Here is a 16,360-nt window from a genome sequence, read left to right as displayed (position 1 = left end):
TCCATTGTGTTTAAAAAAAAAAACACGGTATTTGAACAGGAGGAGGAGAGCAACGCCTCCTGGAGGTGCAGCATCTCGTGACTCCTAGCTCAGCCCTTTGTCTCTAAGCACCGTGCTCCAATTCACAGGCAAGTCTCTGCACAAGGAGAAGCAAACGTCTTCATCAAGACCTCAGTGCAAGACTGAGGGTGGACTTGTGCACTTCCTTTGGACAGGCAGGTTAATTTTGGAATTTACTCTTTATAAACAAGCTTTTCTAATAAGCCTCCTTCTTCACCGCTCTCAGTCTCCAATTTCACAACTGCCTTGAAACAAACGAAGCACTGCTCTATAGAAAAGGCATTCAGAAGAATGATGGAAAGTTTTATGAACTGCAGTGTGTGGCTGCTTTGTTCTTCTCTTGTCTCTGCAAGACTAATTTCCTTTCACAGGATGGGGAACTGTACATAGAGACAAAATTCCTCCTACTTGCCTGCAGACCGCACCACGAGCCTCTCATCTTGTTTTGTAGTTTGATGTGAACTCAGCCATGATACAATTTTCAGAGCAGATCAGTTTGTGAGGTGGAGCAAATATGTAGGAGGAATGAATAACAATAAAACAAAATCACTGGAAAGCAGTTACTCAGAAACAGTTAATCTGGTTTGTTTTCAGCTTTTTGGAGTAGCTGCTAACAAAAAGCTGAACACATTTGCACTGCTGACTTGGAAACTGCTGTGCTAACACACCAAAATAAATAAAAAAGAAATACAATACACAGCCTCTGTGCCTCTCTCCCTCTCCTGCCAGCTTTTACCCACCTGGCCTGCAGTCACCACCACCATTTGCACTTCTGTGAAGACAGCATTTATGATTCTTGTTTGAGTACTGAAATTTATACATACATATAAAAAGTAAAAATCACACTCTATAAAACCAGAACAACAATTACTTACAATGCATGCTTATACTCATTTCACCTCTCTCCATTCTCCTTTCATCACTGAATACTTACAAGAGCATGGATTGGGTGGGTGAATGTTTTTCTGTGAAATATTTAGTGTATGAACTCTTATCTCATCTGAAGCTCCCTGGGACTACAGCAGCACACGGAATGGCTGGATGAAAGTCTGACACAGCCTGTGGCTGCTGTGTGTACCTCACACACTACACACAGGAGGGCAGTAACTCCTTATGCCCCAGCTGAATTTAAATTATTTACATCAGCTTGCTTACACTAAGTTACAAGGGAACTTGTTCCACCCCCCAGCTCAGCCCTCTGCAAAGAGAAGGCCATGACTGCCAAATTCAGTCTGGATGCCAGCATTCTGTACATCATTCACAGCTTACAAGAAAACTAGAAACCGTTTCCAATATTACTCTGAGCAGATCATTTCACTTTTCAGGCCTGTTTCTACCTGGAAAAATGAGGCCACATTTACGGTGCTCTATTACACTGTGGAACTATGATGAGTCTATGCACAACATCTGATTTTAACAACAAAATACATGTCTGATGATACGTTCTTTGCTGCTTCTACACTTAATTATTCTAATAAACCCTTTAGTGGTGTAGGTTAAAAAGTGCCAGTTGCTACATCACCCCATGAACACAAGTCCTCTGCTTGCTCTGGCTGGGCACAGCAAATGCCATACAGCAATGCTACCAATCCTATACAAGTGACTGTGCTGGTCACAACTTTATCCTCTGCAGCCCAGGAGTCACAATAACTGCAAGTCATCTTTCTTTAAGATCCTCAGCACATTTTGAAACTGTCCCTTTTGCCACTAGCCTGGATTGCAAGCTGAGCTCTGCAGATGTACAGACATTATGTCCCACAAAGCCATATCCAAGAGGAGATTGTCCCCACCTGTAGTAAGATGAAGTGATGCACGTTACAGAACCCAGAGGCACAGAGAATGCTTTGGCTTTTGGACATCAAAGACTAAAGCAAATTATTGCATTTGCTCCCTGAATCTGGGGACAGCAAAGGCTAGAGATGGTCGACTGCTGCTTGGCTTTCAACAAGGCAATGGCCTTTCTCCTTGCCTCATTCTTCAGTTAACCTTGGCAAGCGTACTTCCCTTTTTCTTTGCTGAAATTCACATAAAACATTCACACAGGTCTGACTGGAGATTCAGGCACGTAATCTACAAAGATAACACTTTTCTGCCCATGTGTGGCAAACTTCAGCTGCAGCTCAACAGCATCACTGGTGGAAGAAACTGTCACAAGTGAGTCCTGGAAAATATCAGTATACCAGCACTGCATGCCAAAAGCAGAAATAAGCAGCCTGAAGAAATAACACTCCAACTTCTAGTGTAGATGTTTATGGAGTTGCTAAGAGGGCCAATGACCCTCTTTGCAAAATTTTAAGTCAGCTAGGTGATGAAAAGAAGGTAATGACATTCTGTTCTTCAGAACTAGCAATCAAAACCACCTTAGGCAATGAAATCAAAGCCCAATTGTTATTAAAATACAATGGACTTTGTCTTCTTTCAAGAGTTATCTCAAGTTCCTGGGCAGCTCAGGAATTCCTTTCCTCTTCTCCCTTTGTATTCTTGGCTCAAAGCCATTTCACAGACAAGACAAATTCCAACCGCTGAAATTAATCCATTGTTTCAGACTTAGAGAATATGCAGGATATCTTCCCTACAAGACAGGAGTCTGCTCATAACCATTATCCCAGCTGTGCAGTTTCAGATGTTTGTCCTTTAAAGCTACTGTATGGAAAGGCCTTTTGCACGTGTTACACATGGGTGCACATTCATGCAAACCAGCGTGCAGGTCACAGATATCTCCAAACTAAATATCAGCTGCTATTGGCATTTTTTAAACATTGAAAGCCAAACAAATCCCAAAAAGCAATGGCAACATTTCTTTGGAAGTTTGCTGAAATCTTAAGAAATGGACGCAGAAGCACAAATAAGGACAATGAGCAACCAAGAAAAATCACTTTTCCTCTCACTGTTGTCACAGGCTGGAGTTTTTAAGGTGAGATTTAACAGTATTTGGTAGCTTAGCTTCTTATTTCCTTGTTACTTACAGATGCCCAAATAAGAAGTGATACAACAATCACACTGTAAATGCAAATTAATTTCAGAATCATTGAGACCAAAAGGTCAATAACTTTGTACTGAATTTATGTGCTTTCAAAATACCCAACACCTCTTGAAAGTGTTCTATAACAAATACACTTTCCTGACTCTAAGAGAACAAACAATAGGCTTAAATAGCATCAGCATATTATAACGATGAGCTCTTAAAAACTAGGAAGTTTAAACAGAACACAGCTTTTTCAAGGTAGATTCTCTATCAGCACCCACACGCATTCAAACACCGAGTTACGATCGCTTCACATTTGCAAAAACATCCACTTCCAGTTGTGAAGAAAACCTTTGACTTGAGAAACGCGTTGACCTGAGTTTCATACAAGGCTTGAGGAGTCTGTCAGAAAATTCAGGGTCAGAGGAGATGATAACAGTAATAAAACAATTTTCATCTGCTCTACTGGAACATTAGAAAGTGAGTGAAATATATAAAGATTTTTTTTTTTTAAATCAACAATGATATGCAATATGGAGATTATCCAGTGTTTCTCAGTCAGTAGTACATAACCGTGTAGGAACAAAGCTGAGGATTGGTCCTATTTGCTCTTAGTGCAACTCTTACATGCAGCACAGATTGCAGTGACACACAATGCCCCATAAGAACCACACGTAGGCTTTATTTATTTATTAAGATGTAACTCACCATCAATTCCCCAAATATTTTAGATTGTTAAAATCAAAGTTTCCCCCTGCGATGCCAGAAGTCATAATTGTATTACAAAATAAAAGGCAACAGGTGACAGAGTCCTGTGCCAAATTACAGGTTCACCACAGTGGCTTCAAGGGAGTTTGTCCAAATCCAGTGAAAAAGGATACGTGACACGCAGTACCTGGCCTAGAGCACACGGTGGATTGCTGAACCAGCTGGGAGGAAGGACACACTTTCACATTAAAGTTAATCTAAAAGTTAATTACAATTGTTATTTTTGCTCCATTGTTTTATAAACATCCTCCTGCTTTGCTGGCCATGTACACAGGAATCTCCACCCCCAATATTTCAGGAGACATCAATCTTGAGGAAATGCAACTCCCACACTTTGACTGTTAGGCAGGAAAAACATTGCTGTTATACAACACTACGCTGCACCAAAACATCTCAGCATCTGAGCATCAACCCCAGCACTTCCAGAAGCAGAAATGGCAACTTCTCAGCTATGAAGCAAATTCACAGAACACTGCAAATAGGGCCTAGCACTCGGCATCTCCACAACAAAAAGAGGTAGTCGAGTATCTAAATGTGTTCATGCAGGCGCTTAGGAAATCTGTAGGAGTTGAGAATTACAAATACACTCAAGCTATTTCCTGATTTAACTGCAAATTGATCAACAGCAATGCTACTAAATTGCACTTCCCACAGCACTTTAACATTTTAACCCAAAAAGGTTCTTAAAAGGAGCTTATAAATGATCATAAATTAAGCAACGTTGCCAAGTTTTGTTTGTGAAGGAAGGTTAGCAGAGATAACCTCTCTTTCACAGATAACCCCAGCTAAGAGAAATGCAGCCCAAGTTTTTCTCCTTTGTTTTTCTCAATAGCAGCCTTCACAGAGTTGATATTCCTATTGATCAAACTCAACCAATTCTCAAAAACTCTTTCAGAATGGACTGAACTGAAAGATTAACTCCTGCCACACGGCAGGTGAATAACAACAATAAACTCTAGGTCACAAGAACGCAGCTAAAGGCCTCTGAAGGACAGCAGCTACGCAACCCAGTGCCCTGCCAGCTCCACAGCCATGCCTCAGCAGAGTGCAGTGTCACTTTTCAGTAACCACTGCAGAGACAGTATAAACATATCCATCTTAAGTAAAAGGAGATTTCAAAGAAACATACTATGCAATCTCCTACTCAGAATGTTGCCTTAGGTTTCTTTCTTCTGCCAAAATTGCTAGGAAACATTTGATGACTGCAGTCACCACTTCTGCTTTGTCTCTTATCAAAGACAGGCAGTTTGCAGAGCTCTGTGCTCAGTCCATTCAGCAACCTTTCCTCCATGCATTGACCTGTCCTGACACTGATAAAGTGTGTGAGGAGAGCGCAGGCAAGAGGTGATAGGGCTCTGATCAGACCTTTTACTAACAGATGCTCTACAACAGATAAAAGAAGAACTCGACCAATGGAACTGCTGCTTTCCAAGATCACAAAAGTGTATGTAGGACACCTGTTAAGAGCAAAAGCATTCACTTTCCTTTAAATGGCCAATTATCCAGCATGAGATCAGAGCATGGTCAGCACTACTAATTAGCGTTTTCCCCAGCCTTTTTAATTTACAAATTGCTTTTTTATTCCTTTTCCCAGATTCTGTTATCACAAATGTCTACAAACACAACCAGACAAGTATTTCAAAGCAATTCTGTTTTGTGCAGAGTTAATTCAAAATGACTTACCCACTAATAGCTTCACATCTCTGACAGTGAAATCCGGGTCAGGCATTCTATAATTAGCAAAGAAAGCAACGTTAAATACCATCAGGGTAAGCATAGGCACACTTTTGTTATCGTAACAAAAGAGAATACATAGTGGTCTCTGTCCATAATACAGTAGGTAGAACCAAGTAAGGCCTCTCTAAAGCATGGGCAGTGCAAGTATTAATGGCACACAGTGCCCTCACACTGCAAGCATATAAAAGTTCCTCTGCTTGTAACAAACCAGAAGAGGTGTCTCTTCCAGCACTCTCTAGCAGCACTGGAGTGGGAGAAAAGGGAAGGGGCTGGAAGTTATTTCAATGAAATCCCATTTCTGCTCGGCAACTTGCTGTACTATCTGTATACTCTCCAGTTTTCCCAGTGGACACAAACTAAGGCAGAGAAGAGTAAAGCAAGTTGTTCAAAGTCACATCATCATAGACTGGATTCTCAGTTTAGAAATAAAGAACCAAAAATAACAAATATAAGCCCCTTTATTTTAAAGGCTATTCCAAACCTCCTCGCCTAGCAGAAGACAACCCAGCCACATTTGATGGGTACAGAAGTAGCTGTTCGATTCAATTCAGGCTAATTGAGAGATAAATGATTTCCTAATTGGTTCACTGATGTTGACACAGTCATAAGATCACTTACAATATCTTAAGTGTTTAATATACATAGAGTGAATTTTAAGTGTCAGGAGATTAAGAGTCTGCAATTCATTGACTGGATGGAAAAAGAAAACAAAAACAGCAACGGGGATTTTAAGTTAACTTCATCATAATGAGATTATTTCACACTTCACATCTTCGTATAGCACAAGACTGAGGAAGGAATTGTGATGAAAACCAGCCCTGTAGGAACTGCCAGGTAGGAGCTCTGTCCCACTGCCATGGGTGGAAAACAAACAACTTGCTCCTGGTACAGTGCTTTTGACACAATTCTGTTAGAAATCAGAACTATACACCTACATGCAAACTTTCAGAGTTCTTATATTAAGAAAACACCAAAAGGTACAGTTAGAAAAACGCACTCATTGTCATGTGTGTACCTTCAGAACTATTTGCCAAAACTTGTTTGGTCGCTCACTGCACCCTTATCACCTTCCTCCGGTGCAATGAGGCAGCTGGACAATATCTTTTGTTAGGTTGCTGCCAACCCTCACATCTCTGCATTTACCAGTGAGGGCCCCACAGCTTTGGAATTCACTCCCTTGCCAGAACGAAGCAGCCCGAATCAAAGCTCATCTCAGTATCCAAGCTCTAGGAAGTCAGAAGCAGGGAAGGAGGAACTATTTGGGGGCAGTAAGAAGCAAGGCTTACTTTCAAGTGCCAAGGTTTGCCTTTGCTTTATGTCAGGTGCAAAGGTGAGCAATCTTCTTCAGACTTGCAGAAATCAAAATAAATTCAACAGCCAAAACAGAGAACAGCCCCAATGCAGATGCATGCAAGCAAACCTATTCTTTCTGAGAGCTCCAGCAGCAGCTGAAAATCAGCTTTACAAATAAAATTAATAGCAGTTTGGAGGGCACACCTGGTATATCCTTGTTTTTTCCTCTGCATCCTCAGGATGTGTTGTACAAAGAGTCCACCAAGAGAAGAATTTCAGGCTTGAACACAGCAGGTTTCAACTACAAAAACCCATACTGTAGCTGTGTTACACCCTGGGAGGTCCAGTTTTAAATCAAGCCAATTCTGCTTGCTGCTGAGACTGTAAATTATTGTACCCCACCCTCAGCTTCACTCAGCATAACTGCCACAGTTACTCCTCTACATGTAGGGCTGCTTTGCTACTGCTCGATGTTCAGACGAGACAACAGATTTCCAAGCAGCATTTTCTCTCCGAGGTACAGTAACAGGAATGATCAAACAACTCTATGAAAACAAGATTACCTTCTGCTAATGGATCACAGGTGGATCTTTCTGCTTCTAGTTATAGAAGTAGCAGCTCATGATGATCAGAAATGCACATGAAATCAATTTCCAAAGTTCAGTTATAATATTTTTTCCTCATTCATCTTATTCCTCAACATTTTGGAGTATCCTCAGTCAGTCACCAGACTGTTCAGCTATGCTTTGTACATCTGCCAGCCACAGACATGCAAACTGACTGCTTGACATCAAACAGAAGTGTGGAAATTCTCATATCATGTATTTTATAGACTACTGCATCTCAAAAGTCACCCTACACATATATGGTAGATTAGGTGATCCATAAATGACAAATACAGCCTGCCATAGACGGGAGACAGCACTGCTAGAGAGGACCAAAAAAGCATGGCTTTCTCCAGAGCCCGAAGAGGAATACACATTTCCTGAACATCATCAGCAAATGACCCAAATCCAAAGGCAAACTGGCCCATCTCACTCTACTGATGTAAGGCAGCATGCTACAACAATCATTATTTCAAGCAGCAGATGTCAGGATAAGGAGACTAAGTATTTAAAATCAATTAGGCAAATGTCAGTACTATTTTGATCTCACTGGAATACAATGCACAGAGCCTTTCTGTACCTACACATCCACAAAAGGTATATGCTGCATGCCAGCCACCCTCAATAATACAGTAAGAAGTGAAACTGTAAATAAAATTATACCTGTTATCTTGCAGAGTGTCAAATAGGAAAGCCTGCTCATGCATTTCACTTCTATCATTTAAAACATACATCTATTGTGTCTCCACAACCTTCTCTCACTCTATTGGCATTTACACCCAACTATGTGAAATTCCTTCACAACATCCAATTCCAAGCTAATAACTCATGCTCATTTCAGAAAAAAAAGTTAGAATGTGAAGTGTCCTATAAGCAATTACTGATCTACAAATTCTAACACTTTAATCCTCCACAGCAGTCAGTGATTCAGAAGAGAAAGGAAACAAGACCAACTCACCCAGCTGACTCTGAAATGGTTTTATATTTCCATTATGGTGAAATGGACAAGTCCATTGAATCCATGCAGGATCCGTTCAAAGCTCATATCAGATAAATTTGCTCTCACTTTTATCAGCATATTAACTGATCAAGATATGGAGATTGGTGATATGAATTCTATGCTCAAAAATATTCTTAAAGAAAGCTTCAATATTTTTCTCCTCTTTCTTCTTTGGTGGTGAATTCCATCTCCAGTATTAGAATGATACCAGAGACTCATTATTTTAACTGCCAGATCTCCAAAAGGCCAACTGAACAACAAATGAAGAGTGATGCTACACTTGGTCTTGTTAGCTCTTCACACCCAATCTGTGCATTAGACATTTTATTTATTGAACTACCTTGGTAATAATTTCCTAAAAAAGGTGGCTTACCTTTAAGTGGTCCCCTCTGATGACTGACACATGCTGTGTATGTGCATACACAGAAGCATTTGAGCAAGGCCATTTTTGGGCCTCAGCACAATGCACCTGTAATCTGGCCTCTCCTTAGGTTACTCTGAGGTAGCTTGGCTTTGTTAATACCCAATTTTGGCATTAAATTTTCAATTTAATTAAAATTTAATTAAATTTTGGCATTAATGGCATTAAACTGTGAGATGCTCAGCTGAAGTTGAGTGAAGTAATAGTTCTTGCACATAATTCATTTTCTATCATTCAGACATAATCAGTTACACAATTGAAGTACCCAAGAATACCAAAAGAGGTTATATTTTATCAGTCACACAATCTATAGTTGAACCTTGCTTATTAAAATACCAAATCCTTTATGGCTGGTATTAAGAAAATGCAAACTCAAAGACTCTAGTAACACCACATTTTAAATATTTACCAAGTAATAACACTCTGAGGAGATAAAATCATCAAGGAAAAAAGAGCAACATTTGACTTTCCACCTTTACACAGAAAATGATTGAGAAGTCAAAAACTGAAGGGTGGCTGTTCTGTCTTTGCAGCACTGATTGGAAGCAAGAACATTTGAATTTTATTTCTGACTGTATCACTGATTTGTTTTTTGATTGTATAGAACAACACTACGTGCACTTAAGTTTTATAGAACTCATTATCTGTTTGTTTTCAAGTAGAAAAAAAATCACTCTCCTTCTTATAGGAACTGATAGTCTGACTAACTGCAATACCTTCTGATGTTATTAGAAGAACCATCATAAATAAGAGAAAGCATAATGGAGGTTTTATAAAAGCATTTCTTAATCAAGATTTGGTGGTAACTTACTTAATTCCCAGTCCATCCTTATTTCTGAAGATAAGTGGAACTCTGAGAGCTTCTCTTTGCACATATTCAAAAGTAAAATCTGTTTGGATAAGGAGTAAAGAAATCCAAAATCAATTACAATGGCATTAGCACCTCACATTGCATCCTCTCAAAATGCAACCTGTTCTCCTTGTCTCACCAAAGAACTCCGCTATTACTCAGAGAAAAATATAAAGACAATGTGTATTTTAGGTCCAGAAACCAAATGACAGACAGTGCTCTCCCAGCTGCTCTATTTTTCCTGTTCACTGATGCACATAGAATAGTGTCCAGTCACTTGGCCAGTTAAGGTCTGGGCTGCAACACGCAGGTTGTAATGAAGTAGGATTCTCTTTTAACTATTGATTTGCTAACTAAGTTGCTGCAAATCAGTAGAGTACTTTTGGAGCAAACGAGTAATTGAAACTTAAGTTCTTACATTTTACACTTCAAGCTATAGATTTTTATTTTATTTTATTTTATTTAAACTAGAGGAAAGTTTCCCTCCAACCATCATTTGAGTACAGCACAAAGCCCTGATCCTGTAACTGTTTTGTTTCCATGTGAGGATTATTACTTTCAGCTGATGACATTCCCCTAATTAATTAGAAATCTAACTGCAGGAACTGATACACAGAAATTGTGTACAGCTGTTGGCATTTAAGAAGGTGGTGAAAATGAATAGTTTTTGTATGGAGGTCACAGAATAGCACACCAACAAACTGAAAATTAAATGCAAGTTTGTTAACACTGACCAGCATCACCTTGTTGCTTCACCCTGAGGATTACACGGATTTAGGCTTTCCTGGGGATTTCTTTATGCGGTGGTCTGATACAATAGCGGTGATTCAGGGATTAGAAAGTTACAAGGCAGCAATTTGAGTGAGCAGTGCCTGCAGAACCCCACGGTTCTCTTGGAACTGGCATTCATGTGCTGCCTTAAAGTGGAAAGTATTGTTTGAATCTTTAGCAGCTAAGCACGACACTGCCAAAGACACAAAACACTGAATGCATTATAAGCCGGTACCTTCAGACCAGCATGCATGCAGCCTGGGAGAGTATAAAAACTTCATCAGGCTCCAGCGTATCGAGGATGTTTTTCTGCTATAAGAAATAGGGAGAGCAGAGGCTAAGCTCCCATGACTTTGAATCTATTTCCCTCTCCCTTAACAAACTTTTCCTTGCCACATTCAATTTCTTCCTATGACAGGAATTGATGTAATCCTACTTAGAGTTGTTACATCAAAGCACTTTAATTATAGTTATTTACAAAAACATTAAAATTGTAGAAACATTATTTCCACTAGTCTGGGGATAAGGATAATTAATACCCTAATTAGTTAAGATACCAATTAAGTATTTCTGTATTAGATAAACCTTCATTTCTAATTCGTATTCACCTTATAACAGATCTGGCCTTAGCTCAATAAACCACAGATTTATTTATTTTGAAGGAAACTTTCATCCAAGACAACGTCTACAAATATCAAGAACAACAACAGTTGAAGAAGCAGAGATTTACAGCCCAGAGAACAAGCAGCTATGATGATTGGGAAGAAAACCTCCAGCCCCCATTCCTGGCAGGAAAGAAAAGTCAGAGAAGAGTTATCATTAAAAATAAAGACAAAGACATAGGAAATAGAAATAAGGATCATTCAACCGATTTTCTGTGTTCATATAACCTGACTTTTTATTGTTACTAAACACTGTCATTGTTCCACCTCAATTCAATTGAGCACCTGGATTTACAAGAAAAAAATAAACCAATAGTAAAGAAATAAAGAGTGAATAGAAAGGCAGAGCTATTTTTTATAATGCCCCAACAAGCTTTTGAATCCCTCGTGGGGTTGAACAAAGCGGACACGGACCACAACAAACTAACAAAAGACACCCATTTGTTTTCAGGTTCCTCAGATAGGGGAATGCTACCCAGAGACGTTAGGGCTGCACAGCTGGGTGAAGGTCAGCGCAGAGCGATGGCAGCCACGGGAGCGCTCGGAAAGTGAGGGTAGAACGCGCTTCTGGAAAATTAATTAACGTCTTGGAGCTAAAAAAGAATAGGTGTTTGTGTTTATTTCGGAGGAAGAAGGAGGCAGGGCTAAGCTTATCTCCTAAACAAACACCTTCCTAAATAAGATAGGTATTTGATTTCTCCACCACACTAGCTTTTCTTTAGAAGAAAGCTTGAACGCTCGTGCAAAACGAAGCCTGGATGACAAAACGGAAAGTTTCTTAACTAAACTAGCGGCCCCGCAGTTAGAGACGTTTCGGGAGGGCTACAGCAAAACCTTTCCCTGGGGAAGAGGGTTCAGACAGAGCTCTCAGAAGAGCAGATCGGTGACAGCCCCGGCTTCGGGGTTGCGGCTCTGCCCCCGTAGGACTCGGGCACCGAGCCGCTCCAGTAACTCAACACGCGCCGGGAACACAAAGAACTCAGCAAGTAGGGAAACCCCGGCCCTGCGAGCGACTCGTGGGTGCATCCGCAGCCAAAGCACCCGGCTCAGAGGGCGGCTCCCCGGTGCCCGACACGTGGAGGCGGCCGCGGCCGTACCTTTCCCATCCATAGAGTGCACGAAATCCCCGCGATACGTTTTGCTCTTTAATTTCTCCTCCAGATTGAAACTCCTGACGCTGACGATTTCCTCCACGTCCGAGAGGTCCTCGTGCTCATCGTACCTCCTCCTACCAATGGGCCGCTGCAAAACACAAAGCACACGGGGTGGAAAAGTGGGGTCGGTGGGGAGGGCGATGCGACCAGCGGTAGGGGCACGAAATTCGCCAAACCTCCCCCGGTGCGAGCCCCAGCCGCTTACAGCACCTTTTCCATCTCCTGACAGCGTTAACAGGTGCTGAGCTACAGGAAAAGCCAAACAGGGGAGAGGGATACGCGTGGCCCCACAGCCGGTTGTTGGTATTATTTTGCCGCACGTGAACACGGGACCACTCCGGAGAACGTAGAGGGGTATCATTTACCCCAGAGCGCAGCGTTAAGGTTGCGTTATTTACATAATCCCGGGGTTTCCATAGCCACGCCGGAAGCCGCGATTTAAAAGCTGGGCGCATTATGTAACGCCGCGATGAATTTCTCCCCCCCCTCCACCCCCTTATCGCAGCCGGAGCCTGCGCGCTTCTACCGGAGCACAGATTTGGGGGAGGAAGGGGTTAATGAGGCCGGGGGTGGGGGGGTCGATGCCACTGCCCCCGCCCCACAGCATCGCCCAGAGCTGGGGGGTCGGGGGGTGCGACACGCACCGGCCCGGGCCGCTGCCACGGGGAGAAATAAGTCTGTACCCTCTCCTGTTCCCCTCGGTTAAATCCCCCCTCCCGGTGCCTGCGTTGCTCCGTGGTGAGCTATGGCGCTCTGCAGCCTGCCCCACTCACCGTGCGAACAATTACGCAAAATCAATTAAAAGGCACAAATAGGAAAGAGACCGAAGACGGCTACACACCAATCTTCTTCCAGAATCCTTCTCCGCCTTCATTTTTTCGGAGAGTTTCATCACTTAATTGTTAACGGCTCCTGTCCTGCATGTTTGGCCCGAACGGGGAGGAGGGAACACAAAAGGCGGCTGCTAAAGGTCTCGCTAGAGTTGGGCAAGTTTGCACCAGCACTTTTTTGGGGGGAGGGAAGGGGAGGGGCGGCGATGCGCTGTGCCAGGTCTCAGGGAGCCGCGGCCGGGTGGCAGCGCAAAGAGCCGAGGGGAGGGCAGCAAGTACGGCTTTAAACCCGGCACTGAGCGCCGTGCGATGGGGGAAAGGAGTTCCTCGGCTGGGGGCCGAAGAAGTCCTAAAATCACCTTACGTGGCCGCCGGTACAAGCAGCTGTTGGGACCGTCTGACCACTGGGCAGGCAGCAGGTTTGGAGCCCTCCCTGCCAGAAGGCACATCGTGGGGTTGCGGGCTGGTGGCATCGGCTGTGCTCCTCTCGCCGATTCCCCTTCCACACATATAATTTTTGCAGTTGATGTGAGACTTAAATGAGATTCTACCTTTGCTATAGTCCTTGCAGCCCCCAAGTTACAGGCCTCTGCTCCAACGAACCTCAGCAGCAAACTTCAAGCTGCCTTTCTCAGACCGCTTACGTGGAGGCTGAGCTCTTTCTTAAATAGGGCATTTCACTACTCCTGTCTGCTTGTGCTGAACAACAATGTCTGCACACGGCATCCGCTTTCCCCTCACATACCTCATCAATTGCATTCTAAGCACTGCACCAGTGTATTCAATATTATGATAAAAGACATAAAAATTCACCTTTGCAGGCCTTGCTGCTCATCTCATTGGAAAGGCCCATATTGTATCAACCCAAGGCACACAGGTAAAGGCAGGGCTTGTCTCTTGAAAAGGGCTCTAACACAAGATTTAAGGCAGTGAGATCCTCTTCCTGCATCTGCCAACAACTGTTTGCAGAATGTTGAGGAATCATGTAATCCTTCTCTAACATCTTCCTACTTGCAGAGGATTGAACCTTATTATCATATAGAAGCAGTGTATGGGTTATATATTGAAGAGTGGGTTGCAGATGTCTGTTATATGGAGTGCATTATTAATCCATAATCCTGAAGAGATGGATGTATATGGTGACCTTTCAGCCAAGATTACTCAATCTTAAAATTAAATGCATGTGTACATCTGCAGGATTGAGGGCAGAGGACTTGTACAAGATAAATGGATGTTACTAGAGACTCATCAAACAAAAAACACATCATCCATCCAGTCTACAGAAGTCCACCAGCAAAGATAGAACATACACATAAAAGAAAATCAAGTCATTTTTCTCTATCTTTTTTTGGGACATGAACTATCTGAGCCTTTTGGTGCACCAAACCAACCCACCAAGGGCTTTGTTAATCACTCACACCTGGAAACACTCGAGCACACGACTGAAATATGGAAGTATGCTTCAGAAATATCAGTTTTAATCTATAAACCTCCAAACATAGAAAACACATTTGTAATCTCGTTTTAAGACAGAAGTGATTCCAATGAAGCTACAAGTCATTTCCCCTTTGAAATACGACTGCAATAATTTTGTGTATTAATACCAAAACACAAAGTCACAAACTTAAAAGAACTGAGGAAAAAAGAGGGGTGGTAGGATGTATAGGATCACATCCCAGCTGCATTAGGTGGGATGAAGCCATTTAGAGCAGTATCAAGGCCATGTGCTGCAGGATGCAGGTTAACTGCTGGCAGCTGGGCTGAGAGCTCATTTCCCCCCAGAGCCACTCATGGTTTCTTACCAGGGGTAAGATAAAAAAAACACCCAAATACAATTTTAGGAGAAAACTTCATGAGTACCTGAATGCCAGCATACAGATTTCTGAGGGTTCTCTGGGAAGAAACCTGGGACTCATGCTGCTTCCTCTGACTGTGTTCATGCAAAAATGATCCAGAGAATGGGAAAAGGTTACCTCTAATTAGGGGCAATAGCAGCCTGCCGCTGCAGGGGCCAATTCCCTTTCTCATGCGTATATGTCCCACATTAAGGCTAGTGTTTGAGTACCCACAGGGAAGCTCGCTCAATTCAGCGGCCTGATCCAGACACAAAACTCAGTACGAAAAAAAGCCTATATTTTTATTATGTCAGTACTCTTGCTCTGCAGCCTGAGGCAGAGGGGTGGTGTAGTTTACAGGATGGACGGGTGAATGAGGTGTGCTGAAGGAAGAGTGCAGGACTACACCCTTTTGGCGGCCTTCTGCTATTGCACTCATCCGAGGTACCAACAAACCCCGGCTCTGAACTCCCGCATGATTTCAGAACTCCCTGAAGCATTTCTGAGTTAATTAAGCCCGAGTGAGTCATCGTTTCAGCTCACTCTAGAGGAGAGAGGTGTGTATAGAGGTGAGTAATTAGGGTTGGAAATAAAAGAATTATCCCGGATAGTTTATATCTCAGAATGGAGGTGTAAATGGATAAACTGTTATAGTTGTAAATGGAAGAGGTGTGGTGTTGATTTTCGTTGTTGCTGTTCGTTTTAAGACTTAAAACACATAAAACAGTAGTACTTTATAACACTATTGTATGCTGCCTTTCACACAACTCCTGTGGAGCGTTACTGTAAGTCATGTCACCCTTAGAAGAGAAAGAAGTAGCAAAGAGCATCCGAGGTTGCTCTTATTACGGGAACTCTGACTCAAACTGCTTTTCACAGAGGTCTCTCAATGATCCTGCAGACAAACGTTTAACTAACAGATACTTTTGACATTAGAACGACTCCAGTTATTTCCTGAGAGAAGAATGAGATAGAATCTATGACCAGGTTGTTTCAGACACTGTATCTACAAACTTCAAATTGTTTGGATTTTTCCCTGTCTGTGTCAGCTGCTGTTTGGCGGTGTAAATGGAGAGAAAAGCAGTGTGATCTGCGTGTGCGCATTCTGTTATCGCCTTTAGATATAAGAAAAAGAACAATCTTGCAAATAAAGAAAGGTGTTAAGAGGACCAAAGCAAAGACACTCAAGGTGTGTTGCAATTATTATTTTGAGGTGAAAAACTTCCATGCCACAGAAAATCACCCATTCCTTTAATCCCTAACAGCACTGCTGTTGCAGCAATTCAGCTCGTGCATACCTGTAGGCAGTGTCCTCGCCTGGCGTTTCTGTGGCGAGAATCATCCATCTCCTTGCTAGAACTCTTTAGCAGTGGGTTTAAGCCTCACCTCTTCAGCAGTGGCCCTCGGAG

The 16,360-nt window shown here is 42.3% G+C and overlaps 1 protein-coding gene across 9 annotated transcripts in view; it reads right to left on the bottom strand.

Moving 5' to 3' along the window:
- The window catches only part of KDM2B (lysine demethylase 2B), a 103,101-nt gene extending 86,768 nt beyond the window's left edge, over window positions 1–16,333 (bottom strand). For 7 of the 9 annotated variants that reach the window (XM_042865378.1, XM_042865384.1, XM_042865380.1 and 4 more), the window contains exons 1-4: window positions 13,128–13,233; window positions 12,230–12,374; window positions 9,661–9,739; window positions 5,477–5,523 (exon numbers count right to left, since the gene is read on the bottom strand). In XM_042865378.1, the coding sequence (XP_042721312.1) occupies window positions 5,477–5,523; window positions 9,661–9,739; window positions 12,230–12,374; window positions 13,128–13,178 (322 nt within the window). In that variant the 5' untranslated portion in view covers window positions 13,179–13,233. Of the gene's footprint in view, window positions 1–5,476; window positions 5,524–9,660; window positions 9,740–12,229; window positions 12,375–12,496; window positions 12,587–13,127; window positions 13,234–16,249 lie in introns of those variants that run through there. The other 2 variants (XM_042865379.1, XM_042865381.1) reach the window with 2 other exon arrangements.
- Window positions 16,334–16,360: the final 27 nt, after the last annotated feature.

Source organism: Lagopus leucura, unplaced genomic scaffold (genome assembly GCF_019238085.1).
Source record: "Lagopus leucura isolate 7727_CA_CO unplaced genomic scaffold, USGS_WTPT01 Super-Scaffold_806, whole genome shotgun sequence".
Lineage (NCBI taxonomy): Eukaryota > Metazoa > Chordata > Aves > Galliformes > Phasianidae > Lagopus > Lagopus leucura.
This window is presented reverse-complemented; position numbering and strand designations above follow the sequence as displayed.